We start from the raw sequence: 25,099 nt of genomic DNA, 5'->3' as shown, positions 1-25,099 counted from the left end.
TTACACGTTGGGCTCAACTCAATCCAACATGCCTAGTGCGTATTCTTTGAGCACTCGATCTTGCTCAGCATCTTTGAACGTCGGGAAATTATTGTAATCATCGACAAGGGAAAGGAAGAGATCACGATACATCTTTTCAATAATATCCATTGCATCTTGCACACCCCTTCCTCTTTCACGTAGTACAACGTCGACGAGGTTACAAACGACACATTTCTGGCCACCAGCTTGCTCAACATTGTAACTATAAATGTCGTTGGCAATCCCGATAAGGTCAGTGGTAGTGATTGTCATCCTCTGGATGACTTCTTGGTCGATCATATCATCTGAAAGATGAAATTGGATGCAAACGAAGTCCATCGAAGGCACCATCCCAAGGTTGCGTCGACGGAGGTCGAAATGCTCGGTACGACTGCGCAGACGACCTGTCTCACGATCTTGGGTTTCTTCTACAACCGAATCAAGATAGCATATAAAATGGCGCACGAACAAATCCTTCGTGGTGGGGGAGGCTTGAGTATTTCTGGAACGTTATTCCACCATCTGATCGTATTTTAATAAGTCAAATAAACATTCACTGCGTAGAATCGTGATCTACACATGTTCTCCAGGACTCCATCATCCGATAATGTATAACTAGGATCTGCTAGGATGCGCTTCAAGTTCGTAACCTGACTTTCATTCTCAAGCAATGATTGAATTATCAGTGAGATCGTCAATAATCCAGAAGAAGTGCATCAGATCTGAGACAATCCTGAAATGATCTGCATCAGCGCCTGCAAGCCCAAACAGTCAGTGTCATGATCCCATATCTGGCGAACTTTTCCATCTTCTTCTCAGAAATACTCTTAAAGCTTTTGATCCAATCGAGAGAGTCAATCTCCATTCTCTTCTCAAGAGGATGGGTAACAGATTTGCATGGCCATTCTTGGTCTGTTCCTCTCAACAATGATAATGGAAGTAATTCAGGGAATTGGAGAAGGACTGCTTCACAAAGGGAGCATCCCTGGAGACCGCAGATACCAGTCGGGAGTGGCATTACTGGCCGAAGAACTGGAGTAGTAAGATGAGGAAAATATACACAATGTATGATCGCATAGCGATACAAGCCACAGAAATAGAGCCATATAAATATAGCAGATAAGCACCCATATGAATTTTCTGGTTTTCTAAGGAAGCACAGCGCACGTTGTGCAGACTTGGGAACAATCAGTCCATTCATCTGGGACTCTGGATTTTAACTGATTGATCAATGGCCGCTTGCAACAAGACTATTTTAGCTATCACGTGATCATATCAATCGGAATTACCAAAATATTACAGCATGGAGTTTACTTACTGACGTGATTTAGTCTATGGATGATTCGAACCAACCCTGGTTTTTACAGCTTGATTGGTTGGTCCTCTAGCTACTGCATTGTTGAATAGATTCAATTAAGCGAATCAACCAAGAAAAAATCATACGATTCGGCAGATCGATTGTTCCCCAATCTGATGCCGTGATTAGCTAGAAAGGGTAATTGGGAACTGCTCGAGCATTTGAGTCAACAATAACCCATGGTCTAGTGTCGTTGTACTGGACTTCCGGCAAATAACTTCAATATTGTCGGCACTTGCAACGATGAGTTTGATAAAAACAACTAGATAGAGGATTAATGAAAGGACAGGAGATGAAATGCCCCATATTTACAGAAACTCGTAGCCTCTTGGGGAACTGAAATCGCGGGACAAAAAGTGCCCCTACCACCACAGCGCAACTCCTTAATAACGCCTACAATACGCACTACGTAGCTATTAAAACTAAGCAAATAAATAACACTATGCCCAGGAAGTCTTCCAGCACTTTTATAGATTTTATAACGCTGTTTGTGGTGACGTTTGCTGTTGATTTGGGCTGATGTTTGGCGTGGTTTTTATCCGGGTATTTAGTTCCACAAGAGGTATCACCACTTAGAAGGATTCTTGAGCTATTCCTATTTCTGTTCTTTATCCTATCTTCCTTATTTTGACTAATTAAATCAAGAGTAGTGGAGAACAGGAATCGTGTCATGTCCAGCGAGCGTCATGCTTGCTCCCTCCAACAACGGCAATGACACTACACTCTATGTTGCCTGGGACGAACTCTAGCTTGCCTCCAATTTCACTTGGAGGCATCGCAATCGTGCTTCTAGTGTCGTTGATTCTCAAGTTTCGCAATGTAGGAACCCGTGGCAAAGATATGCCACCAGGCCCAAATACGACGCTTATTCTGGGGAACGTTCTGGATTTTCCAACTAGTCTTCCTCACATTAAGTATGTATTGATCGTTACTAGCAGTTGTTTGAGCTCACAAATTTAGGTTTCTGAAATGGACTCGGCAGTATGGCGATATCTTTTCACTCAAGATATTTGATCGTACTATAATCGTCATCTCTTCACCAATAGCTGTGAAGCATATACTCGAAACTAATGGCGCTCGTACTGGAAATCGGCCCCAATCCAAGATCGCCAACCGTGTAACAAGGGGCCAGAATATGTTCCTAGAAAGCATGGAAAACCCAGTTTGGAAGCGTGGCAGTCAACTTGTGCGCAACTTTCTTACCCGCGACAGCCTTGAGAAAGATTTGAAAACTCAAGAGGACGAAATCTCACAATGCATGCACGATATGTTGGAAGATCCAAAGAACTTCTACCGCCACGTTTGCCGCACAACGGCATCGGTCATACTTACGAACGTCTATGGCGTACGTGTAGCCAAATATGAAGGCTCAGTTGCAGAAACATACTTCCTGGGAACCAAGCTTCTAAGTGAATCTCTGGACCCTGGTGCGCACCCTCCAATCGATCTTTTCTGGCCACTTCAATACGTACCTAAGCGATGGGCATATTGGAAACGGCTCGCGGACTCAGCACGTACCGTTAGGGATGAGCTATATGGTTCCCTATATGCGCAATGCGAGCTGGCAGTTAAGAGCAAGAATTTCACAGGATGTCACATGGAATCATTGGTATCGGATCAAGCCAAATTAGGCATGACTCGAGATGAGATCATTGGCATAGGCGCGGTTCTGATGGACGCTGGAGTCAAAACAACTGCAACTTTTATTCATTCCTTTATCATCGCACTAATCAACTACCCTGGAATTCAGAGAAAAGCACAAAAAGAGATAGATACAGTTGTGGGTCCTGACCGCTGGCCAAGACTGAAAGACTACGAAAATGTCCCGTATATTCGCGCCATTGTCGACGAAGTCATCCGATTCAAACCGTCGGCTCCAGTTGCTATTCCCCATGTTAGTACTGCAGAAGTGTGTTATAAAGGTTATCGTATTCCAAAAGATTCTACAATATTCCTGAATGTGCATGGTATCTCCCATGATCCAGATTTCTTCGATCACCCAGAGGAATTCAGACCCGAAAGATTCCTTGAGACGGAGTTTGGCACAAAACCGGGCGTCGACACGACAGGGTTTCGGAACAACTTTACATTTGGAGCTGGTCGCAGAGCATGTCCAGGAGAGGCGCTGGCACGCCAAAACATGGCACTAACCATAATGAACTTTCTTTGGGCATTTGACTTCAAGAAAGATGATTCAGGGACCGGCGGGTACGATCTCGATTCATATGAAAGAGTAAGTATTATCAGATCCAATCGAATGATGAATAACGCTGATACTTGTTGAAAACTAAAGCCGGGAATCGAGCTGGCACCGAAGGAATTCACATGTGGTGTGCTCCCCCGATCAGTGGCGAAGGCAGAAATGATTAGAAATAGGATGGTAAATGCGTATGGGGGTACCCAAGGGTAGGTAGGGGCTAGGTCAGGGATAGACCGAGTGTGGGTAGTAGTAGGATAGAGGTGCTCTATGCTTAGATGTACAGAGTGTCGAACCACGAGTCTTGCTATGGAGGAGGCGAGCTGAATTTTGCCAGATACGGGAAGCTTCTTTGGCACTTAATCTCAAAAACTCCTTTACTGCGAATCTCAGAATGTCGAAAAGGAATTGAGTTTCGTCACTAAATTGCCATGCCATATTTTCATTCTAACATTTCACATCTTGGGTATCATACATCCATCCCATAATCTCCCCTTCACTCTCCCCGCCCAATCTTCTCCAGTGTCTTCCTTGTCCCCTCTACAATAGCCCCATGCTCCACAGCATGAATCCTCTCTTCCAGCGCCTCCAGGCTCTCTCCTTCCCTCAGCTCCACTTCCTTTGTTAATATCGGCTCACCAGCGTCCACCTCGGCAATCACCTCGTGAATCATAACACCCGTTCTCTTCAGTCCCTCCTCTTTTCCAGCTTTCCACGCCCGCTCGATCGCCCCTGCTCCGGCGAATTCGCCAGGAAGTGCGGGGTGCAGGTTTATGATTTTGATGCTAGCGGCGGCGATGGGAGTAAGGAAAGATGGTGTGACAATGTGCATCCAGCCGGCGCATACGATGAGGTCGGGGCGTGGCTTCGAGTCGAGAATGATCTTCGCGAGGTCGGCGTCGTATTGTTCGCGGGCTGTGTCAATGGCGTCTGGATGCTTCTTCTTGTATGGAACGAGGTTGTGGTATGTTGTTGGTATTGAGGCTTTGGCAGCGCGTTCGAGGCCGTATGCTGCTTTGCGGCTGTGAATACATGTTAACTAGGCTTGAACTTACAAACACAGAAGCTTTCATACTTTGATATGACATGTGTTATGCGAGTGTTTGGTAGCGCTCCAGATGCGCATGCGTCGATGAGGGCTTGCAGGTTGGAGCCATTGCCTGAGATGAGGACGGTGAGGTTGTATTGTCGGTCTGGCATTGTGGAGGTGGGTTTATGTGACCTCTAAGTAGTGGTGTTATTCGTATATCTTCTAAGTCGTGATGCTGGTCGTGTGAATGTTGAGTCTCCCAAAATTTGGGCGTGGGGTAGGTTGCCCCGCGCGGAGATTAGTCTGCAATCGCCGGACGTATGGTCTGCCGTATTTGGGAGTACTTGTGAAAGAGTGATATCAATGGGCATGCTGCCCAAATCATTAACAACTATTCTAGTCTGAGATTTCTTAGATGGGTTCGAATCATGTCTAAGGCACTAGGTACTGTAACTCAAATCCTAACATCAGATCAACTTTTTACGATCTCATCCTCTTTGAGCTCGCAACAGACGCTTCTTCCATGTCCTCCCACTCGTCGTCCTCATCGTCCTCAAGCACAACTGCTCGTTTCCTCTTACCCCTCACGCCAGTTGGCAAGGCAGATGTGGTATCAGCTGCCAGATTTTGGCGCTTCTCTAGACCCTCTAGACGCTCCTCAAACTCCTCCTGCTGACTGTCGACTGCAGACTCTAGCTTCTCGACGCGCTCGGCGCTATCCTCCATCTGATCCAAAGCGTCGGCGTTTTGACTGTAAATACGGTGCTTCAGGGCTAGACGCCAGAAATAGTATCTTCTATCGTTTTCATTGCTGGATTTCGCTTTGCGTGTAATACGTGACCGACTGCGATGGTTCGGAGGAATAGTTGATAACAGATGCAGCTCAACCATTCTGTAGAATTGCCTGCTCACAATCTTTGTTTCTTTTCGCAGTTGTTCGAGATCTGTTCCATTGCCGAGAATTTGGTCTCGCGGGATAGGCGAGTCTTTCCTCAAGGATTCTGGGGGCAGATTTGAAGTAACCGACAGGTTTTGGAATGCGGGCAAAGTGCGAAGATACGTAATATCGCTGTAGTCCCGCATTGCATCGAACGCCTCACTGGGATCTTCGATGGGAATCTCGTAGATGAAGGGTTTGGATACTAGATCGTGGAAAATGGTGTCGTAAAGCCGGCTTCCAAGCGATTGGCCCTGATATGGAGGAATGACGAGGAATTGCGAGATGCGTTCTCTTGACGGTGTTTGGAGAAGGTCGAGCTTGTCGGTGAAGAGGAAAGTCTCGGGGTCCTGGTGTAGACGGGGTGGTGTATACTTGCCAGTCTCACCGCTGTTGCTTTCAGCAGGCGATGGCAGCTGCTTTGTAGCTCGCGCAATCTCGAATGTTGGGAAGATCCAAGAACGGTAGGTTGTGGAGAAACCGGCGAGCATGTAAGGCGACAGTGTCTTGTCTTCCAGCAGTGGGACCTCGTACAGGAGATATAGCGTCCAACGATCCAAAGTCTCCTCATCATCCAAGCCATCTGTTGTAGCGCCTTCGATAAACAGTATTGTCAAGATTCTCATGTTTGTCCAGATGCGCCGCGCCTCGGTATCTGTCATGGAGGCCCTCCATATCTCGTACTGCTTTCCGTACAGAGTAAAGGCATTGGCGAGCTCGCCAGGCGGCTTCCAATCGGCCGGAGTCGCGCTCGCAGCATCGCCAATGGAATCTGGGAGGTACTCGCGGAACAGCTCTGGTGTCAGGTTGACCTGGTTCAGATCCGGGGAAATCTTCTTGAGGTCAAGTTCTTGGTCAAAGGAGATTTTCAGCTTTGGCTTCAGGTCGTTGGCGCGGAAATCTAGTTCGATGCTGGGATTCTTGTACCCCGCAATGGTCTCATTCTCCTCGATGAGGGTGTATGTGTAGCTTGGGTTGAAGGATTCGAGAATGCGCTCAGGGCCGTCCTCGTTGGCTGTGCGGTAAAGATTAAGGTGAAAACATTCGTTTGAATTGGTAACCCCTAGAGAACGTTAGTACGAGAGTTATGCAAGCTGTCATGACTACTATCGTGTATAGCCTTTTGCGCGAAGCACGTACATTCATCCAGATCAAGCGCCATCGCGATAGTGTGTGGTTTTGAGTCGCAGAAACAATGGCTTAGCTAAACTCAGTGGGTACTAAACGACCTCGCGATGTGCTGTTAACAGTATCCCCAAGTAAGTGGGAGTAGTTGTGCTGGGCAGTTTGCGCGCAAAGTGGTAGACGACTAGCGCGACGGGAGACGCGTCTAGCTCAGCCCTACGCCATGACGGCCGCCCCTGCGCCTTGCCGACCAGTGTGGAACCCAAGCCCTCAAGAAAGTTGCGGCTACGTCCACGACAACAGACCACACCGCCCACACCAATCCACCCCCCACCACTGACACGGCCGACTACTCGAGGGGCATGGGCAGTATCGATTGAAGCGCTGAAATTGTTCGCTCTTTTTTTCTTTTGCATAGCAGGCGCATCCTTCTCTTCGCCCCTCCGCTTTTAGGGAGACGACATTCCATACATTCTCAAAATGTGGGACGGGCTCTTCATGTTGCTCGCGCTGAGCACGGTAATGGGCATTGCGTGCGTAGATATGTTGACAGTATCACAAAGTTATCGTACTAACGGCTCCAGCTCATTTCTCGCCGGCATCCTCCCCCTTTCCTTTAACCTGTCCACCCGCCAACTGCGCATCATGACACTCCTTGGCACCGGTGTGCTAGTAGGAACATCGCTGATCGTAATCATTCCCGAGGGCATTGAGACTATGTACAGCGCAGGAATGAAGACGCATGCGCACTCACGTAGTGTGCGCAGTGCGGCTCAGCCTGCCATTCTATCAGCAAGGAGCCTACAAGGAGACCTACACGCTCCCGAGTTTCCCGCATGGAAGAGGGCAGACCAGATAGAAGTAAAGAACCTTGGTGAAGCCGTTGAATTGCAGATGAACAAGGCCAAGTACGCACGGCAGACGGAGAAGCCTACCGAGGACCCGCATCCGCAAAAGGGAGGAGACGATGATTCTACCGAAGGCCATAAGGAGGGGCACACTCGAGTCCACGCACCCGAGGACGAAGAGAAGCCTCATGGCCATGCAGAAGCTAGCCACGACGACGGATCGAGCCCTCATGCATACATTGGAGTCGCGCTGATCCTCGGCTACATTCTCATGTTCCTGGTCGAACATCTTCCCGAAGCCCTGGCCTCTGGACAACCCGAATACCAGCCAATGCATATCTCTCTATCCAACCTGGCGCGTGGACCGCATAACTCTTCATCGTTGAGCGTGAATGGAATGGGTATGCAGAGCGCGGCTGTTACGCCACTAGCTACACCAGGGCTTCCTCCACCACCTACCAAGAAGACACCAGCAGCCACCATTGGTCTCGTAGTCCATGCCTGTGCTGACGGAATTGCTTTGGGCGCTTCCTCGACCGCCGAGTCCACATCTTTGTCTCTGGTCATCTTCTTTGCCATCATGCTTCACAAGGCACCAGCTGCATTCGGTCTTACATCCGTTCTCCTCAAACAAGGCCTATCCAAACGCAAGGCGCGAACTCACCTCGCCTTCTTCAGCTTAGCAGCCCCCGTTGGGGCTCTAGCTACCTGGACCATTGTCCACATGTTCGGACGCAACCACCTAGGAGGCGACGAGGGACTGACCTGGGCAACGGGCTGGGTACTCTGCTTCTCTGGAGGAACTTTCCTGTAAGCTTGATTCACATTTGCTCTGTATTTATCTTTTTGCTAACAGTACACGTAACAGATACGTCGCTATGCACTCCATGGCCGATGCAACGGCCTCGCAACACGCCCATGAAGACCCGACTGCAAACGGCTACATGGAAGCTTACTCAGGATCCAATCGCATGTCCAAGACAGACGTCAGTATCGTCATGCTTGGCATGATGCTTCCCCTTATCACGCAAATAGGCCATGCTCATTCCCACGGCCATTAGCATCCTGCCTTCTTTTTTCTTAAATTGCATACGCTGGCGTTTCGCATAACAATTGCTCTCTCATGCTACTACCACAACATAGTTGTTAGCTAAGCGCGCATAGGTTCACCATGATACCACAATTCTGATGTATTGTCTGTATTACGTTACCTTGTTCCGCATGTTTGTTTTGTTCCCTTTTGCCAATCAAGATAGAAGTTTCCAATATTGTCATCACGTGATCATGTTTCCTGTGCCTTTTCTCCAGACAGCCATAGCTTGTATTTAGTGCCTGTACTTACGTACAAGCGAATCAAACAACTAGGTCTCCGTGAATATGCCAAGGCGAACAATGCGTATCCTGTAAACATCAATAAAAACAACAACCGATCTCACACGTGAATTCATAAAAAGCCTCAGAAGTAGACCCAAATAATATCGTACAAGTTGTCATTCCTAAGCTACAGAGACTCAACACAAACAAAGACATCCATCTATACGTATATTTGTATTCGTTTCTTTATTCATTGAACCCATATCTCATAACTCGGACTAGCTAACTCAGTCTTCCGTAACCGTCATGAACCCGAGATAGTCCACCATAGACACCGTGCCCTGATGAACTCCGAATCCCCACTTTTTGCGGATATAAACCGATAACTCGAACGAACTAACATGATGAAGGCTCTAGCCTATATGTCTCTATCATGATAAATGGCAGATGTCCATAGGCCAGAACTCTTCGTAACACAGATCCACATCGCCCTGCAGTTTCACACACGGCTCGACGGGGGGAGCATGTGTCTAGGCGGATGCAACCACCTAAGCTGCGGTGGTGGTAGCGGGGGGGTTCTCGACGACCTTCTCAGGAGTTGCGTTGGTGGTAGTGGCCTCGGTGGTAGGGGCCTCGCCCTCAGCGGGCGCGTCTGGTGCGTCGTCCTCCTTGCCGGGTGAGTCAATCGCGACCTTAACGGCGATCTCACGGCCCTCAATCTCCTTGCCATTCATCTCGGCACACGCCTTTTGTTGGAGCTCCTCGGAGCCGAGGGTAACGAAACCGAACCCACGGCCTTTGCGGGGCTCACCGCGAGCCTGGAGCTTCTTGACCATGAAGCGGGGGATGGGGCGGAGAGCGATCTTGGCCTGGGTAGGTGAGTAGTCCTTGAAAATCTCGAGAAGCTGCAGTTTTGTAAGTATGGCCTAAAACTTCAGGTTTCAGAGAACACGTACCCTATCCTCCTTCAGGTCATAAGGCAGGTTGGCAACCATGACCTTGGTCTTGGAGGGAACGCCATCCTCGGGAGGACCACGCTGCTTGCGCTCGCGGGGAGCAGCGGCCTTGTCGGCGCCCTTCTTTGCTGTAAGCGCTTCGTTCGTAGTCTCGGTGAGGGGAGCAACTTGGCCAGGTACATTTGTAGGAGTAGATTCGGCAGGGGCCTCAGTGGAGAGCTCGGCTGGCTCGGCGCCCTCAGCGTCGGTCTTCTTGACAAGTATGATTAGTATATGTCCACGAGTATACAATCATACAGTCTGAACTTACAGCACGTCCTCCACGTCCAGCACGGCCACCACGGCCACGACCGCGGCCACGTCCGCGGGTGGAGGTGCGGCGGCGAGCCTCGCCAGTGTTGCCTTCGGCTCCGCTGCCAGCTCCCTCAGCGTGGGCCTCGGGGGTGCGAGCAAGCTGGATGGAGACCTTGCGGTCGAGGATGGCCTTGCCGTTGAGCTCAGCAATAGCACGCTCAGCCTCGGAGGGGGTAGAGAGAGCAACAAAGGCGTAGCCGACGGGGCGCGAGGTGCGCGGGTTGGTGGGGATGGTCGTGGACTCGCTGGACAGCGTGTTAGCTTGAGGTAGTGGCGTCATGTGGAGAAGGCGGGCCCACATACACTAAGTAGTCCTTGAAGAAGTCCTTCAACTCCCCCTCGGTGGTCGCATACGCGAGGTTTCCAATGTAAAGTCGCCTGCCCTCGGCGGCGCTCGCACGCACAGCCTCGTCCTCGGCTGCGGTGGGCTGCTGGGCGCCGGTGCTCTCCGTGGTAGTGGTAGTGGGTGCGGGAGCGGTGTTGTCGGTGGTGAGGGAGGTGGTGGCCATCTGGGCGGTGACACTGTCGACAGGTGCGGACATTTTTGCTGAAGTTTTAAGGGTTGACGAACACGAGTAAAGAATCGAACGTGTAGAGTGACTGAGGAAACTTGGAGTCCTGGTAAACCGGCAAAGGTAACCTTGAACAGCAGTGGATTATTGAAGTATTGATGGGATTGTCGAACCGCCTGTTGGTGGAACTGTTGACGAGGGGGGTGTGGAGTGGGTAGCTACGAGCCCGGGGAAGGTTGAGAGAGGATTGGGTTGATGGAGTGCTTGGTTTGTCTCTGTTGTTTGACTTGATGGGGGAGGGAAGGGAGCAGGGCTGCGAGCCTGGGCAGATTATTTTGAAGAGAGGGCGGCCATGGGGCTTGTCCCAAAGCGGCAGTCGAAGCGGCCCACTCGCGCAGGGATGCGCCACTGATTAGTTGCGCCACATATGTATGTGCATGCTACAGGGAGGGAGGAGCATCTGGCGTATTGTTTATGTAGTGTCTATGAAGCTATGCGTATATGCAAAGTATAGGGGCATATGTTCACCTGTCCAAGTACTTATCTGCATATGCAGGTCCTGTGTGCATACTCACTGCGACACAGGTGCTGCTTAGCTGATGCGCCTTACACCTAGTAGTTAGCTGGCGCCACACACTCCAGCCCCCTCTGCCCGCCTGCGCCACAGCTCAACGTCGACGACGCACCCAGTTGCCTCAGGCCCCACTGCCGCTAGAAGCCGATAGCAGCAAAAAGACCCGGCTGCCGTTGACGTGGCCGCTAGTGCACCGCTTCTTCATGCGACGGGTCCGGGGGGCCAGCCGTCAAATTTCATCTTCTTGACGAGTCTCCTTGAAGCTAGTCTCACCGTACCGCTTCCTGATGCCATGCCCGCCCTGCAGCAACCACGTCGCGCGCTGGTCGTCTACGGCTCCGAGACAGGCAATGCCCAAGATGTGGCCGAGGAAATGGGGAGGATCGCTGAGCGCCTGCGATTCGACACCGACGTTGCTGAGCTGAACGCCATCAGTCTTGTATGTCAGTCAATGGCCGTGCCAGTACGTGCAACAGGGCCTTGTTGACTCGAGTAGAAACAATTATTGCAGCATGATGTTATTTTGATTGCAATCTCCACTACGGGCCAGGGCGATCTGCCCCCAAACAGTCAAAAATTCTGGAGAGCCATTAGAAGCGCTCGCTTACGCCCAGGATGTCTGCATCAGATGAAGTTTGCCTCCTTTGGCCTGGGAGACACATCGTATCCCAAATACAACTGGGCTCATCGTAAACTCTATAATCGTCTCATTCAACTCGGAGCCCAGGTCATATGTGACCGTGGTGAATCTGATGAACAGCATCCAGAGGGGTAGGTCAATCTCATCGTAACCATACAACGTGTCTGACTTGTCCAGTATCGATGGCTCGTTCCTTCCCTGGTCTGCCAAACTTCGGCAATACCTCCTGGAAGCATATCCTCTTCCTGACGGTGTTGAACCAATACCAGAGAATGTTCTCCTAGACCCCAAATGGCTGCTTGAAATTGCCGACGAGACATCAACACCTTCAACCAAGCCTGAAGCAAATGGAGACTCACCTGATATTCCTCCATCAGACCTCCTCAAGATTCCTGGTGGCCTGACTGCAAAGATTACGAGCAATGAACGCGTTACCCCCATGACACACTGGCAAGATGTCCGACATCTCAAGTTTGAAATACCAGAAGTTCGCTCCTACATCCCAGGCGATGTCCTCACCATATACCCCAAGAACTTTCCTTCGGACGTCTCCCATTTCCTAGAATGCATGGATTGGACCTCAATTGCCGATACCCCCATACGCTTCGTTCCGTCCTCGCCGTCTACGCCACCAACTGCAAGTCTCCCAGTCCGAACTTTGGATTCCAATACTACAATAACCCTACGCCAACTCCTCACTAACCATCTTGACATCACCTCCATCCCCCGCCGCTCCTTCTTTGCCCAACTCGCCCACTACACTACTGACGAATTCCACAAAGAGCGTCTCCTCGAGTTCACAGATCCCCAGTATGTTGACGAGCTCTATGATTACACGACGCGTCCACGCCGCAGCATCCTAGAAGTCTTGCAAGAGTTTGAATCTGTCAAGATACCGTGGCAGCGCGTGTGTAGCATTATTCCCGTATTACGGGGAAGACAGTTTAGCATTGCCAGTGCCATGAACCCAACAGCAGAACTAGAGAGAAATACCAAGATTGAGCTATTGATTGCAATTGTCAAGTATAAGACGGTGATCAAGAGAATCAGGCAGGGTGTAGCAACGAGATATATCGCTTCTTTCACACCTGGCCAAGAAATCACTGTTACGCTTTCGCAGGGAGGGCTCGGTGTGAGCAAGGAGGAGCTGCAAAGACCCATCGTCATGGTCGGGCCCGGAACCGGCGTAGCGCCGATGCGATCATTAATTCACCAACGCATGTTGTGGCGGGAAGAATTGAAACAAGCCCAGAATGGAAACTCACAAGACCAACAGCAAGATCAAGCAAAGGATTTGCTGTTCTTTGGCTGCAGAAATGCCGAGTCAGACTACTTTTTCAAGGACGAATGGGAGCAGTTGCAATCCACTGGCGTTCCACTAACCGTCTTTGCAGCCTTTTCTCGAGACCAGGTGAGCGACAATCTTATTTCCTCTTCCTCTTCTTCCAACTGACATCTTCTCCAGCGGCAAAAAGTCTATGTGCAAGACCTCATCCGCCAGCAATCTGCCCTCATCTTCTCGCACCTCTACCACAAGTCCGGCATTATATATGTTTGTGGCTCTTCGGGTAAGATGCCTCAAGCAATCCGCGAGGCACTTATCGAAGGGTTCCAAGAGCATGGAAACTTGGATAGAGAAGGAGCAGAGGCGTACTTGGTGGGAATGGAAAAGGCTGGACGATATAGGCAGGAGACGTGGTAGAACTGGAACTGCTGTTTGCCTACTGCTCATCTCTAACTGCCACTATTAGAATTAACAACATGTTTGTAATATCAGAGCAAACGGATAGAGCTCCTAGCGGAATACAATACTAGAGTAAAAACAGACCCCACAATAATGGCTCAATATCAATAAGATGCAAGTATACGACAATGTTATGCACTATGTTTTATAATAACATGAATTATGTATAGTTATTCATTAGGCTGACTTGTTCCAAAGCTTTGTTCTATAAAGAATATGTCAAGTATACAAAAAGTTGAATGAAACAACAAAAACATACGACAGCGGGGATTCGCTAGTGGTCACCCACCTAACTACTAATCCACCGGTACACTGCTTAAGTACGGATGATCAAACGGGGATCCCTGCTGCCAGTGTCCTATGATCGTATGTGGATAAAACCAAAAATTCAAACCCCATAGTGACAGTGTTTTTGAGGAAAAGGTCTGGCAAAGCACATGTCGTAGGCACAGCGATTTCCTCGGCTAGCGCTTCACCCCATCAACCTAGGCTCCACCATAGATATGATCCTCGGCTGGACAACTTCTGACATATCGAATCAGGAGTAGAGTGAAAAATGGTAGTGTTCACTTCACAAAATAGTGTATGCGAAAGTAGTATGCTCGTGTGGCCTCCATGATAGCATGAAATGCCATGAATGGCACGAAGAGTGTATTCATGCATGCTGTAACTCTGTAGCTTCTCTAGCAAGCACAGTGCCTATCGAGTACTCAGCCCTGCATTCGCCTTAATCTTTCCTCAGCTGCTCTTGCTCTTCTTTCCCTCTCCATCCTCGCCCTCGCTTCTGGTGTCAATCCCCTCATCTCTTCCTCTCTCAGATCTGCGCCAGTCTTGACAGGCAGCGCGCCCAAAGCCTTGCCTTTGCCCAGTCGTTGTTCCTTTCTCCTCACATCTTCTGCCTCGCTCTCCTTACGCACCCGCTCTGTCTCTGCTTTCCTACGATCAGCCTCGGCCTTACTTTCTGCAGCCTTCTCGTTCTTTTCTTGCGCATCTCGCTGGTCAGCCTCAGCCTTGGTCATGGCTGCTGGAACGCCTGCTTTCTCCCAGTCCCATGCAAACTCGCCGAGTTCAGAACGTGCAACGCGAAATGCATCCCTTGTCGCACGATCACCCGCCAATGAGAATGGCGTCCGAGCTTCGTCGTTCATCAATGTCGGGTCTGCACCCGCTTTTGTGAGAAGCGCAATGACAATAGGAACCGAGTTGAGGGATGCTGCAAGGTGTAATGGCGTTGGTGTGTGGTGATTGGCAGGCAGGAAAGTGAATGTCGATGGGATGTTGTTGGTCTTGAGGTAGTTTAGGAGCGCAGGTACCTTAGAGCGTTTGATCATTGGTATAATCTGCGATGTGTGTAAGGAGGCAGCCTCTTCCTCCTTGGTTGGCTTCTTGGGTTTGGGCTTTGCCGGAGCTGGAGCTGTGGTTGGAGCTTCTTTCTGAGAAGCGTTCAGAGCAGCAAGTGCTGCCTCATCAACTGTGCTTTGCTTCACCCGAGTTAGCTCAACAAAAGCACGCATGAGCTCTTTTTGAGTCGCTCGGCGTGTACTGAACGGGAAGCCTCTGTTGCGCGGGTCGTTGCTTCGCAGCACTTGTCCTTCGTAAGGACCAAAAAGTGTCCTTCGATTGGTTGCACCGGTAGCGCGAACAAATATGAGCTCCGCAGTATCAATCATACTCTTCCAGCTGTGCAGCAGTTCGCGTACTTCGTTGACGAGCGCGGTTTCGTTGTAGCGACGTATCGAGGAACCAGCGGAGTGGGCATTACCCTTGGCGTTGTCGTTGGCAGATTGTGAACCGCCCTGTTTCCTTCGGGTGGTGTATCGGTGGAAAGTCTTGTGGGCGATGACTGTGGCTGATCGCTCGTCTACCCCGTTGTGTTTCTTTCCTGTTTTGGGCGCTAACGCTACAATCATAGCTGCAAAATGCCCACCACCAATCATACATAGAAAGTAGTGTGGCCCAATATCCGTGTTGGGTAGTGGAACGCCACCTTCGTTCGCCTTGATCTTTGGAGGTTGTTTTGGGGACAGCTGCTTGCTCCGGATGGTCTCTAGAATGTGCGACTCCTCTTCTTGCTCCGCATTCGAAAATATGGCGCGGTATATGCCCAGCGATGTGTTGTCTGGTAGTGCGGGCGATGTGAACCAAATCAACGGAGGCTTGCCAGGGCCACTCTGCTTCTTAGATGAGGCAAATTCATCGAACCCGGGATCTGTGATATGAGCCTGCTTCTTCAAGAGCGCACTGAGGGTAGAGTCTTTCGCCTTGCCGCCGCCATCGTCTTCTTCTTCGTCAGATTCTGATGACTCAGAGCCCGATATGCTCTCATCCAAATCTCCAATGAGCTTCTCAAACTCAGCCTCACTCACTGGCTTAGCGCCCTTTATCTTCTGTTTCAAGTTGTAGCCATGGAGGTCGGATCGGACATGACTGCGCTGATCGGTGAGGGACGCGAAGCTGAGGCCGCAGAGGTTGCATGAGGTCGCTTTCGCCGGGCTGGGGTCGTTCTCGGGGGATTTGTTCGCGGTGTCTGGGTCTTGAGAAGGGATTTCTGGGAGCGATTGTTCGTGCTGGTCCTTGAGTGTGAGGGTGGCCAGGAGCTCTTCGGACAAATCGAAAACTGCAGATGTAGACGTTAGTCGGGTCGCAGACGACAATAGACTATATTACCGTAGAGTGATCGTTGCAGCAGATGGCTGTCTTGCGCCATTTGATCTTCATATAGTGTATGTACTGGCAGAGGTGGTTGTCAGTAGGAGCGGAATATTTGGTGGGGCGCGTCGAATATGACGTAAGTCCGGCTAGCGTAGTACTCTACTCACCTCCTGCAAGGTTCAAAACCAAAACATTCACCACTACCTGGACGTAGTGTCATCAATCCAAGTTGTGGAATGGATCGGGCGCGGCCTCCATCCGTTCTCTTGACAGGGCTTCGGCTTGAGCTTTCAAGTAAATTTGAAAGGAGAAAGGCCGGAGCCCTCTCTGGATCGTCGGGCGACCTGAGGTCGAATTCCAGGGTTCAGTCAAGATCTCGGGAACAACAGGATTTGCTGGTTTCTGTTGTTCTATCATCAATCTGATCGCATCTTCGTGATTCTCCCGAACTGTACTGGCCAGCGCCTGCAAGTCGTTCCTCAATTCACGAAGTGTGTCCAGCACCTCAGCAACTGCCCACACGCGGTTACTGCCGTCATCAGTGCTGTGGCATAGCCCTGTACTTCCCAGAAGGAATTTACGAGATCTTTGAGGGCCACCCAGACCCTTCGCAAGAAAACCTGGATTGTTCTAAGACCATCGCGTTTGCCAAGCGCGAGACAAAGAGAGAGAAAAGTGAAAATAGTGAAAATGGCTCCGATGAGCGTCCAGACTGACTGAAACCAAAAAGCGAAGGACTCATTCACGATGGTCAAAGTAGAAACAAAGGTTTGGCACGGGGTTCATAGAAAAAAGTGCAAGGTGGCAGGCCTGAAGAGAAAAGAAGAAAACAGCGAGGGAAGGGAACGTGATGCTTTTGAGGGCAAAAGCTTGGGATTGCGACTGCATTTCCTAAGATCGCACTTGCACTTCCTGTTATCGTATGACCTGTTTGACGGCAGGAAAGCGTGCCCAAGTTAGCACGCACGTAGATTCGGGCTTGGGCACGGAAAACTGCAGGACAGGACGCTGCGGAGTTTCAAATCACAAAGTCATCTTCAATAATCTGTATTATACGAAAGAATTTTAGATACGAACAAGAATCATTGATTCATATGTAAGTAGCTTGCTACGAGCTGGAAGTAGGCAGATGCCATTGCGTTAACAAGTGCGCGATGTACTAACCCAACCCAGCTGCTCGTGAGGCTCTCCGCCATGCGCCATCAGTGATCTCTGCTACACCACCAGCCTCATCCCATCTGTCCCTAATACTTCCAGGTGGGTTATGTGGCGAATAAGCTGATCTACTTTTCTCACTCGGATCCCACCTCGCCATCGTACGCCAATACCAGCTCTCTGGCGTTCGACAGTCACCCAACCCGCGATACACTAGCACCTCGATGCTGTATCCCTTTTCCAAACCTTGCCAAGTTATATTGATGCTGTAATATGTTAGACAGGAAGTACAGGACCCGTACATAGGCCCGCAGGCCGGGAATGAACCTGATGCGTTTCCCTTCTTAGCAAGCTCAGGAAACTGTATGGGAATGCAGACAGGAGATCTTTGCGAAATGGTGAGGTGCTGGCATACTGAACCCCCAAAAGATTCGACGTGGCTTCTAAGTAATACCAAGTCACCTCTGAGCTGCGTCATAGATATGACTGTCAGTACTAGAAGTTCATCGCCAAAGATGCGTGCATGCTGCGATATTGAGCATTCGACTTCGTACTCGTGAGTTTGGTAATTCTGTCGTTCACTGAGTGCCTGGAGAGGCAAGCCGTGTTCGGGTCCATAAAAATGTCGGTTCATGACCAAGCGCATATGATGGTAAGGTATATAGCCGCAAAATGGAAAACAGAAGCGCCGATCTGGGTCTTTCTTGCATTCCAGACGCTCCATATAGAACGGCCGGGAGGGGGTGGATCTGCTCCAGCGCCCATGCCAGCGATGACAGTAATAGCGGAATGGAATGTCTTTCTCGAGCAACAACAATAGCTTTTCTTTCTCATTCGATTGCAGAGGCATACTGCGTGGTTTCTAGAGATCGTGAAGAGCTCAGCAGGTGAACGCAAGAGATACCAAGGTGCATTTATCGAAATATTCTGCTATCATAAGGATAATCTCCAGGGAAAGATTGGGGGGACCCGGATTTGATAGAGCGAATAACTGCGGGAAGAGTCTTTTCAAGCGGCTAATCGTTTTCTGGCGGACCGTTGCCACTACCCTAGCAGGGCCCACAGGGGGGATGTAGATCCCGCTGTGAAGATCGTAGAGTGCTATCGGTAACGCCGCCGCCATGTCGATGCGCAGGTTTGGCAAGTCTTTGTCCGAGATATCAATGGAATTTTGAAGAGCATAGCGATTTGGGATATTACGGTAACTTATATACTCCTTTGGTAGTTTTACTCTTACCGTGGTACTGTCACCCATGCAACTACCGCTGTGTGTTACGGCCGTGCGAGCCACCCGCTGTAGCATCCCAGCAGCAGTGGACGCTGCTTCCCAATGTTGGCTGGCCGAGTGCTTTCTCTAATACATGTTCTTTTGTATTGATTTAGATCAATCCCAAAAATTAGAATTCTTACTATCCTCATGTTTTTGTATCGATTGCGTACGCAGTATTGCACCGAGTTCGGTCTCCAAAACCCAAAACGGGGACCATGATCGGGCTTGACAAGCCTAGGTAGGCCAATGCCCCAACAATAGATCCACTTTGGGTAGTAGCAGGTTTAAGTACTTCTTCTCTAAGGACCTCTACACTTGACTGTTTGAGTTATGCTAAGATATCATGAATTTGCCTCTTTAGCTAGCTCCTGTCCACGTAGCAAACGCCAGCATCTTCTTTACTTCATCCATAGTAGCTAACATAGCTAGATTGGAAGGTATCTGGTGCTGCTAGTAGTTTTAGCAGTGGAAAAATTAAGCAATACATGGCTAAAGTTGTACTCTGTCTTTTCCAACATCTACAGGCTAAAAGTACGACATTATAAACTTGATTCTGAGGAGAAGAAAGACTACAACTAAACGTATTGGCAGCGACAAACCTCGAATTATGGCAGGGGTACGGTTTTGGTCACATGAACCATGGGTAGAGGTATAGACACGGTTACACCAACTGCGGGTAGAGTCGATGGCGCATTGATCATACGTACGTAGAGGTAGAGATATGGTAAGCCCGCGTACCTCTACCATATCTTTACTACCCAATTGCTAACCTGGTTTTACACAAGCATGTGGTCAGCGGATTGGTAGATCAGTGAGTCACCGCGAGGAAATTACTTCTGCCTTATGTTTTTGTGCTTTTTTTTTGCTGTCGAGGCTTACAAGGTATTAAGAACGATGAACACAGTGAAACTCTGGTATCACGTGACTATACGCCTAACTACTATCGCTAAGCCGCTGGTTTTTTTTGGATCATTGAGGGAATCGGACCGTGATCAACAAGCACACAAGCACACAGCCTACTATCATCACCAGTGCAAAATCCACTGCCGAAGCTTATAAGAACAATGAACCCGTCTTTCGACAGATTTAATACGCTTCCGGATGAGCTTTTATTACTCATATTTGATCAAATCAAATCCAACGACAACATTTCAAGCTTTCATGCCCTCAATACGACAAGCAAGCGGTTCCGACGTCTGACGACCGATTATCTATACTACATGTTTCATGGTCTGGCTCCAGAACAGCTCCTACGTACTATAGCGTTACCACGCCCAAACGTACGACCGGAGCTCGCAGATCATATCAAAGAAGTAGTGTGGTACCAGAGCTATTGGACAAGGACAGCTCGTCAGCGATGCTTACAGGAGAATGACAGGATCCTGCTTGCAAGGCAATTTCAAAATTTTGGGCGTCTCCTGCATGAAACCAGGTCTTCTGGGAATCTACCTCATCGGTTCGTCGATTTTGATCATGAGCGTGAAATACACTGGTGGTATCTCGAATTCTTTCTCTTGTTCACACCCAGGGTTCAAAGGCTCCGTGTATGGGATACATGGCAATGGGACGACCACTCGTACTGGTTCGAGACTATGGCGCAAAATCCGACCGAATTCAAAAACCTTCACTCGGTTACACTTCATGGACCACTGCGGCTGGAGAACGTCGTGCCCTTGCTGACTTTGCCCTCGATTCGTAAGTTAGAACTTACTGAAGTTATCACAATGCGCCAAGAACCAAATAGGATCTTCTCATGGCAAGACGGTTGGGAAAGAACAATAGAAGAAATGCTTGGGAATGGATCATCGCTTGAGCAACTAGTAATGAGGGAATCCAATGTCTTCTTCCCAGAGGCAATCATCATCCTTGAGAAACTCAATAACCTCAAGAGTCTGACTTACGAACACGCTCCAAACGATCTCGCATTCCATCCAGAAATCTATCATGAATTCCCACTTATGGATGAATTGCGACGTCTTTCGGGGATTCCCCTCAAACACCTTCGAATCCGTGGTGAAGTACCACTTGACGAAAGCGTGGTGTCGTCGCTCTTGAACATCGAAGCTCCAATACTAGAGGAGCACCCACTACAGAACTTACGCACCTTGAATATCGGGCCTTGCGACGAGAGTAGCATCAATGGCATATCTTTAATGATGTACGAAAACGATAGGGATCCTAGTCAGAGTGGAATCGCCGATCAACTACCGGACACACTAGAAGTCTTGAATATCAAGTTGGGACCTTCTGGGTATGACGGGGTAGCTTTGCTTTATCCTTACTTCCAACTTCTGTCTGATTTCGCTGCTGTTGTCGCTTGTTCACCGTGTAATCTGAAGCGTGTTACCCTTGTCGAATGGCCCGCGTGGAGAGAGGAGGACTCTGCTCAAGCAATGTTTTCTTTCTTGCAAGGGCTGTATAGTAAAGCGGGTATGGAATTAGACGTTTCATTCGTGGACATTAAGGATGAGGAGCATTGAGTGGTCTCCGAAGATGTAGTATCGAGGTGGTTGTAAGCAGACAAGACTGATGCTTTTGATATGCATGCTGAGATAGTGCTCCCGCCGTAGAGTACCATAGTCGAGTTTGCTGGCTAGTAACATGGGGAATTATGTCCACGCATCTGATTATGCTTTGTGTATCTGATCTGTTTGTATCATTCCTCTAGGTAAAGCTGAACCGCCACACGCTTGACTGGTCAACTACATGCCAAGTCTTTAGCGCAACCAAACTGCGGGGCAGCCTGTTCATAGCTACAGCTGTTTGCTGTCCAAACCAAGCTGTATCCAAGAGCTGTTTCTTTATTATCTTTTCTTTTGAACCTTAGGGTGGTGATTAAGTTCGTTGGCGCACTCTAGCAGCCAAGAGAGTGCGACTGCAGATCACAGGATGGCAACCGAACTGGCGGCAAACCCCGGCTTTGGCGCTCTTCCTAATGAGCTCGTGATGAGCATCATTGATTGCATGCCAATCGAAAACCCCAAAGACATTCTCAATCTCAGCCTGACCAGCCGGCGCATGTACCTGCTGTCGCTCGACCACCTGTACAGTCATGTCTTGGTATCCTGCCCCTGGCCACTCACACGAACCCTTCTTCATGACCCGAAGCTCGCGGCTCGTGTCCAGCAAGTAACATGGAATCTAAGTACCGGAAAAGACAATAGCACTGAAAATCGAAAAATGCTTTCAAGGCTGATGAGATCGTTCGAGCCAGTTGGGGTACAACCGTCAATAGATCACGAGCGATTAACTGCAACATGGCGCGACCACGAGTTCATGGCCTTCTTCATAACGGTTACACCGGCTATCGAAACGCTTACTATCAAAGAAACATATGGATGGAGAGACAATATCTACTGGTTCGGTAAGCCTGTATCCGAAGCAGGAACGCTCCAGAATCTGAGAAACGTTCACATACACGGCCCGCTTTGTCTTGAGCAAATCGCACACTTATTCCGTGTTCCTTCGCTGCGCAACGTGACTATTGTCGATATCGTTCAACTAGAGCGCCAAACCCACGACTACGTTGAGTGGAACGATGAAATACCGCTTTACACTGTACTCGAAAGGGGTGTTTCGGGCGTTGAAAACATTGTCCTCAAGCGTGCTTGCGTGGAGACCAAAACACTAGCTCATTTCACCGAGGCATGCAGACAACTCAAGAGTTTTGCCTACGAACACGATATCCACAACAATCTGCGGAGCCGGCGCTCGCCAAATCTCATATCAAAGTTCGAGAGCCTTACCTCTGTGCTGACACACAACCGTGCATCGCTTGAGCGGCTATCTGTCCGCGGCGATCATCACATGCTCTACCAGAAGCACATGCTGCAGTTAGCAAGATTGGCTTCCAGAATGTCAAACTTACGCTCCTTGGATATGGGCTTGATAGCGCACGACGATGATCCAGACCAATGCACGCCCGAGTTCGTTGCTGAATTGGTACGATATCTCCCGCCCACGCTCGAGGAGCTGACGTTCGAAATCGACTGGCAGGAGCACTGGGGCTCAAAGGGATGGGAGGGCCCGACGGAGATACTACGCCATCTCGCTGATATTGCACCTGCGACACTACCTCTGCTCAAGAGAGTGGCGGTTGTCGATTGGCCACCCAAACTGGGGCATTTCCCTCCAGACTTTGCCATGCTATATCAATGCTTTGCTGAGCATAATATACACTTTGCCTCGATTCCTGTCACGATTGACGCACCGGATCCGATACGTATATCAGACTGTGTCGAGCCTGGGTGGATTTTTGTAGAGGTTGCTGATGTCGAATGGCATTACTAGAGATTGAGATAACTCTTATCTTTCATTTGCGAGCGTACAGCTTATGGCATAAGACTGGTAAGGACGAAATTCCCTTCCCTCTCTTGTTGGTCCTTCATATTCTAGAAGTGCTTCTTCTTCTTGTCACCAAGGACATCGAGTTATTCGCCATGCGTTTTTATTCAAAATAGTCTTGTTACGTCGGAAATGCATTTCGAGGAGCGAATAGGTAGTGTTGATTGCAGCTTTAGCTATATATTATGTTCAGTCCTAGTAGTATTCAGTGTGAGAGTGAATGCGATTGAATACACTAGACGTGAATCAGATATGAAATATCCAAACAATAGTTCGGGAGACCTGTGAGTATGGCATGAGAGTGGAGACGGATCTATAGGCATCAGCAATTCCCCCTTGATTTTGAGGTCTTGAACTGAACCTCTGAATTCAATCTCAGGAGTGGCACACAAACTCTGGAATGGCTTAAATTATACTACCTATCATTTAACAGTGTGCTGCAGAAAATGTAAGAGTTAACTGATGTTCACCCACTCACGAAGAGCATTTCGTGATTCAGCGCCACTCTTGTTCTGGAACTATATCAGATGCCTGCTCTGTATACATTAGTCGTACAATATTTACAAACTATCCTCAAATGGTGCCGTTCAAGCAGCCTTTGTTCGTAATTGCACGCCATGCCAGCTCTGAATCTCATCCTTCAGCACCTCATTCACCATCTTGTGCTGCTTGATGACGGTCAAGCCCTTGAACTTGGGTGACTCAATTTCAATCGCATACATTGATCCGCAGCCGCCACTGATGTCTTGAACCTATGCGAGCGTGTTAGTAATCGTTGATGCTAACCAAAATGAAACGACCTGATTCGGTTCGGCATGCCGACAGTGTCCGTATGCAAGCCTGCAATTTCCAAAGGTCTGGCCGACTGCGCCTCCCGAAAGCCTCTGTAATGCTGATATGACGCGCATATTGTCAATGCAGCGATCGGTAGCGCGGCCGGCGTCAACAGCTCCAGACGCTGGCATCTCCACATTGTGCGATATCTGGGGACAGAAATGCGGAGAAGACATTGCATACCTCTAATTTGACGGGCTCTAGCTCCGATTTCAACTTGTCAAAGACGTGCAATTCGGCCTCATTCAGGTAATCCGGTGCTTGGAGTGTGGTACTAGCTGACTGCGAATACGCCCTTCTGCATATGCAGATTTGTGGCTGTCGCACTGGGCTTGTCCACAAGGCGGAAGAACGCAGTGTTCCCTTTAACGGAGTGGAGAATGTTGTGATAAGACGCGGGGTCAATGGAAGACGCGGTGTCGCATTCCCAAAGGTTATACGGCGGAGAAGGAGCGCTCTCGAAGGTGCCATTGTCGCGGTATGAGTGTCCGTGGAATCGGTGTGAGATGCTGAATATCACAATGTACACCTGGCGTCTCACTCGACTGATAGGATTACGAGATGATTGTATGGCGGTTGACGCATCAATGGATTGTTGCTTAGCAATTGTATGTAAACTTCATCCATCGCGAACTTCGTCATAGGGTCCGAGCGTCACTCGTCAAATCACATGATTTGGATATCTAATCACGATACTGTCACCACTTCGCAAAGCCCAACCCTCCCCAATTTGAGGCAAGACTTTTTACGTACAATATCTGGTTCGCACCATCGAAGGTTCTATATTTTTCGATCTCAACAAAAAGTCGCTATGCGGAATATGTATCGTGAGGCTAACCACGATCATATCAGCGTTGCACTGGCTGTGCATTACGCCGAGGGAGTGAGAAGAGGGGATGCCAGCCATCAGCATATCGAAGTACCTCCAAGTACCTCCGCAGCTTGGCAATCTGACTAGACACTGATAACAAATTCTATTAGCAAGCATAATTCTCCAGAGTTTGCAACCGACGTCGCACATCACACCGGACGTGTTCACCACTTTGGACGGTGGGCGCCGTCTCCACACTTTCGCCTCCGCCATCTTGCTGATAGTGGAGTGCATATCATAACACTCTAGCATCTCTGGCCAGCCAACACTAGATGTATGCCAGGGAGAGGCGTCAACCAAGCGGTAAACCTGGACCCCTCCCTTCCGAGACAGCAGCGGCCGAGACCGTTCGGACCCTGATCAG

The 25,099-nt window shown here is 49.4% G+C and overlaps 12 protein-coding genes across 12 annotated transcripts; 5 read left to right on the top strand and 7 right to left on the bottom strand.

Annotated features, from left to right (window-relative positions):
• Nucleotides 1–18: 18 nt before the first annotated feature.
• On the bottom strand, nt 19–365 carry COCSADRAFT_358370 (uncharacterized protein; the record flags this gene model as incomplete). The annotated part of the gene is made up of 1 exon (XM_007702650.1): nt 19–365. The coding sequence occupies exon 1, from the start codon at nt 358–360 to the stop codon at nt 19–21; it is 342 nt and encodes a 113-aa protein (XP_007700840.1). The 5' UTR covers nt 361–365.
• A 1,739-nt stretch (nt 366–2,104) lies between these two features.
• COCSADRAFT_90707 (uncharacterized protein) lies at nt 2,105–3,788 on the top strand (the record flags this gene model as incomplete). Its single annotated transcript, XM_007702649.1, has 3 exons — nt 2,105–2,292; nt 2,339–3,611; nt 3,672–3,788. The coding sequence occupies 3 exons, from the start codon at nt 2,105–2,107 to the stop codon at nt 3,786–3,788; spliced, it is 1,578 nt and encodes a 525-aa protein (XP_007700839.1).
• Nucleotides 3,789–3,849: 61 nt separating this feature from the next.
• COCSADRAFT_37591 (uncharacterized protein) lies at nt 3,850–4,847 on the bottom strand. Its single transcript, XM_007702269.1, has 2 exons — nt 4,651–4,847; nt 3,850–4,597 (listed from the first exon to the last, which is right to left on the bottom strand). The coding sequence occupies exons 1-2, from the start codon at nt 4,773–4,775 to the stop codon at nt 4,072–4,074; spliced, it is 651 nt and encodes a 216-aa protein (XP_007700459.1). The 5' UTR covers nt 4,776–4,847; the 3' UTR covers nt 3,850–4,071.
• A 110-nt stretch (nt 4,848–4,957) lies between these two features.
• Nucleotides 4,958–6,802, bottom strand: COCSADRAFT_119199 (uncharacterized protein). Its single transcript, XM_007702648.1, has 2 exons — nt 6,683–6,802; nt 4,958–6,605 (listed from the first exon to the last, which is right to left on the bottom strand). Exons 1-2 carry the CDS (start codon nt 6,702–6,704, stop codon nt 5,086–5,088), a joined length of 1,542 nt encoding a protein of 513 aa, XP_007700838.1. The 5' UTR covers nt 6,705–6,802; the 3' UTR covers nt 4,958–5,085.
• A 152-nt stretch (nt 6,803–6,954) lies between these two features.
• On the top strand, nt 6,955–8,919 carry COCSADRAFT_144309 (uncharacterized protein). The gene is made up of 3 exons (XM_007702647.1): nt 6,955–7,200; nt 7,252–8,325; nt 8,384–8,919. Exons 1-3 carry the CDS (start codon nt 7,148–7,150, stop codon nt 8,574–8,576), a joined length of 1,320 nt encoding a protein of 439 aa, XP_007700837.1. The 5' UTR covers nt 6,955–7,147; the 3' UTR covers nt 8,577–8,919.
• A 458-nt stretch (nt 8,920–9,377) lies between these two features.
• Nucleotides 9,378–10,681, bottom strand: COCSADRAFT_91579 (uncharacterized protein; the record flags this gene model as incomplete). The annotated part of the gene is made up of 4 exons (XM_007702646.1): nt 9,378–9,734; nt 9,786–10,037; nt 10,096–10,384; nt 10,443–10,681. The coding sequence occupies 4 exons, from the start codon at nt 10,679–10,681 to the stop codon at nt 9,378–9,380; spliced, it is 1,137 nt and encodes a 378-aa protein (XP_007700836.1).
• A 774-nt stretch (nt 10,682–11,455) lies between these two features.
• On the top strand, nt 11,456–13,736 carry COCSADRAFT_200348 (uncharacterized protein). Its single transcript, XM_007702645.1, has 4 exons — nt 11,456–11,664; nt 11,722–11,996; nt 12,043–13,276; nt 13,331–13,736. Exons 1-4 carry the CDS (start codon nt 11,518–11,520, stop codon nt 13,565–13,567), a joined length of 1,893 nt encoding a protein of 630 aa, XP_007700835.1. The 5' UTR covers nt 11,456–11,517; the 3' UTR covers nt 13,568–13,736.
• Nucleotides 13,737–13,854: 118 nt separating this feature from the next.
• COCSADRAFT_37586 (uncharacterized protein) lies at nt 13,855–16,354 on the bottom strand. Its single transcript, XM_007702268.1, has 2 exons — nt 16,277–16,354; nt 13,855–16,226 (listed from the first exon to the last, which is right to left on the bottom strand). The coding sequence occupies exons 1-2, from the start codon at nt 16,314–16,316 to the stop codon at nt 14,320–14,322; spliced, it is 1,947 nt and encodes a 648-aa protein (XP_007700458.1). The 5' UTR covers nt 16,317–16,354; the 3' UTR covers nt 13,855–14,319.
• A 1,056-nt stretch (nt 16,355–17,410) lies between these two features.
• COCSADRAFT_358353 (uncharacterized protein) lies at nt 17,411–18,539 on the bottom strand (the record flags this gene model as incomplete). The annotated part of the gene is made up of 2 exons (XM_007702644.1): nt 17,411–18,134; nt 18,321–18,539. The coding sequence occupies 2 exons, from the start codon at nt 18,537–18,539 to the stop codon at nt 17,421–17,423; spliced, it is 933 nt and encodes a 310-aa protein (XP_007700834.1). The 3' UTR covers nt 17,411–17,420.
• Nucleotides 18,540–19,790: 1,251 nt separating this feature from the next.
• On the top strand, nt 19,791–21,307 carry COCSADRAFT_37585 (uncharacterized protein). Its single transcript, XM_007702267.1, has one exon. It carries the CDS (start codon nt 19,907–19,909, stop codon nt 21,164–21,166), a length of 1,260 nt encoding a protein of 419 aa, XP_007700457.1. The 5' UTR covers nt 19,791–19,906; the 3' UTR covers nt 21,167–21,307.
• A 169-nt stretch (nt 21,308–21,476) lies between these two features.
• COCSADRAFT_37584 (uncharacterized protein) lies at nt 21,477–23,306 on the top strand. The gene has a single exon (XM_007702266.1). It carries the CDS (start codon nt 21,576–21,578, stop codon nt 22,974–22,976), a length of 1,401 nt encoding a protein of 466 aa, XP_007700456.1. The 5' UTR covers nt 21,477–21,575; the 3' UTR covers nt 22,977–23,306.
• A 120-nt stretch (nt 23,307–23,426) lies between these two features.
• COCSADRAFT_37583 (uncharacterized protein) lies at nt 23,427–24,451 on the bottom strand. Its single transcript, XM_007702265.1, has 2 exons — nt 24,048–24,451; nt 23,427–23,782 (listed from the first exon to the last, which is right to left on the bottom strand). Exons 1-2 carry the CDS (start codon nt 24,333–24,335, stop codon nt 23,618–23,620), a joined length of 453 nt encoding a protein of 150 aa, XP_007700455.1. The 5' UTR covers nt 24,336–24,451; the 3' UTR covers nt 23,427–23,617.
• Nucleotides 24,452–25,099: the final 648 nt, after the last annotated feature.

This window comes from Bipolaris sorokiniana, assembly GCF_000338995.1.
Source record: "Bipolaris sorokiniana ND90Pr unplaced genomic scaffold COCSAscaffold_8, whole genome shotgun sequence".
NCBI lineage: Eukaryota > Fungi > Ascomycota > Dothideomycetes > Pleosporales > Pleosporaceae > Bipolaris > Bipolaris sorokiniana.
The sequence above is the reverse complement of the archived record's forward strand: the minus strand, read 5'-3'. Positions and strand labels throughout refer to the sequence as shown.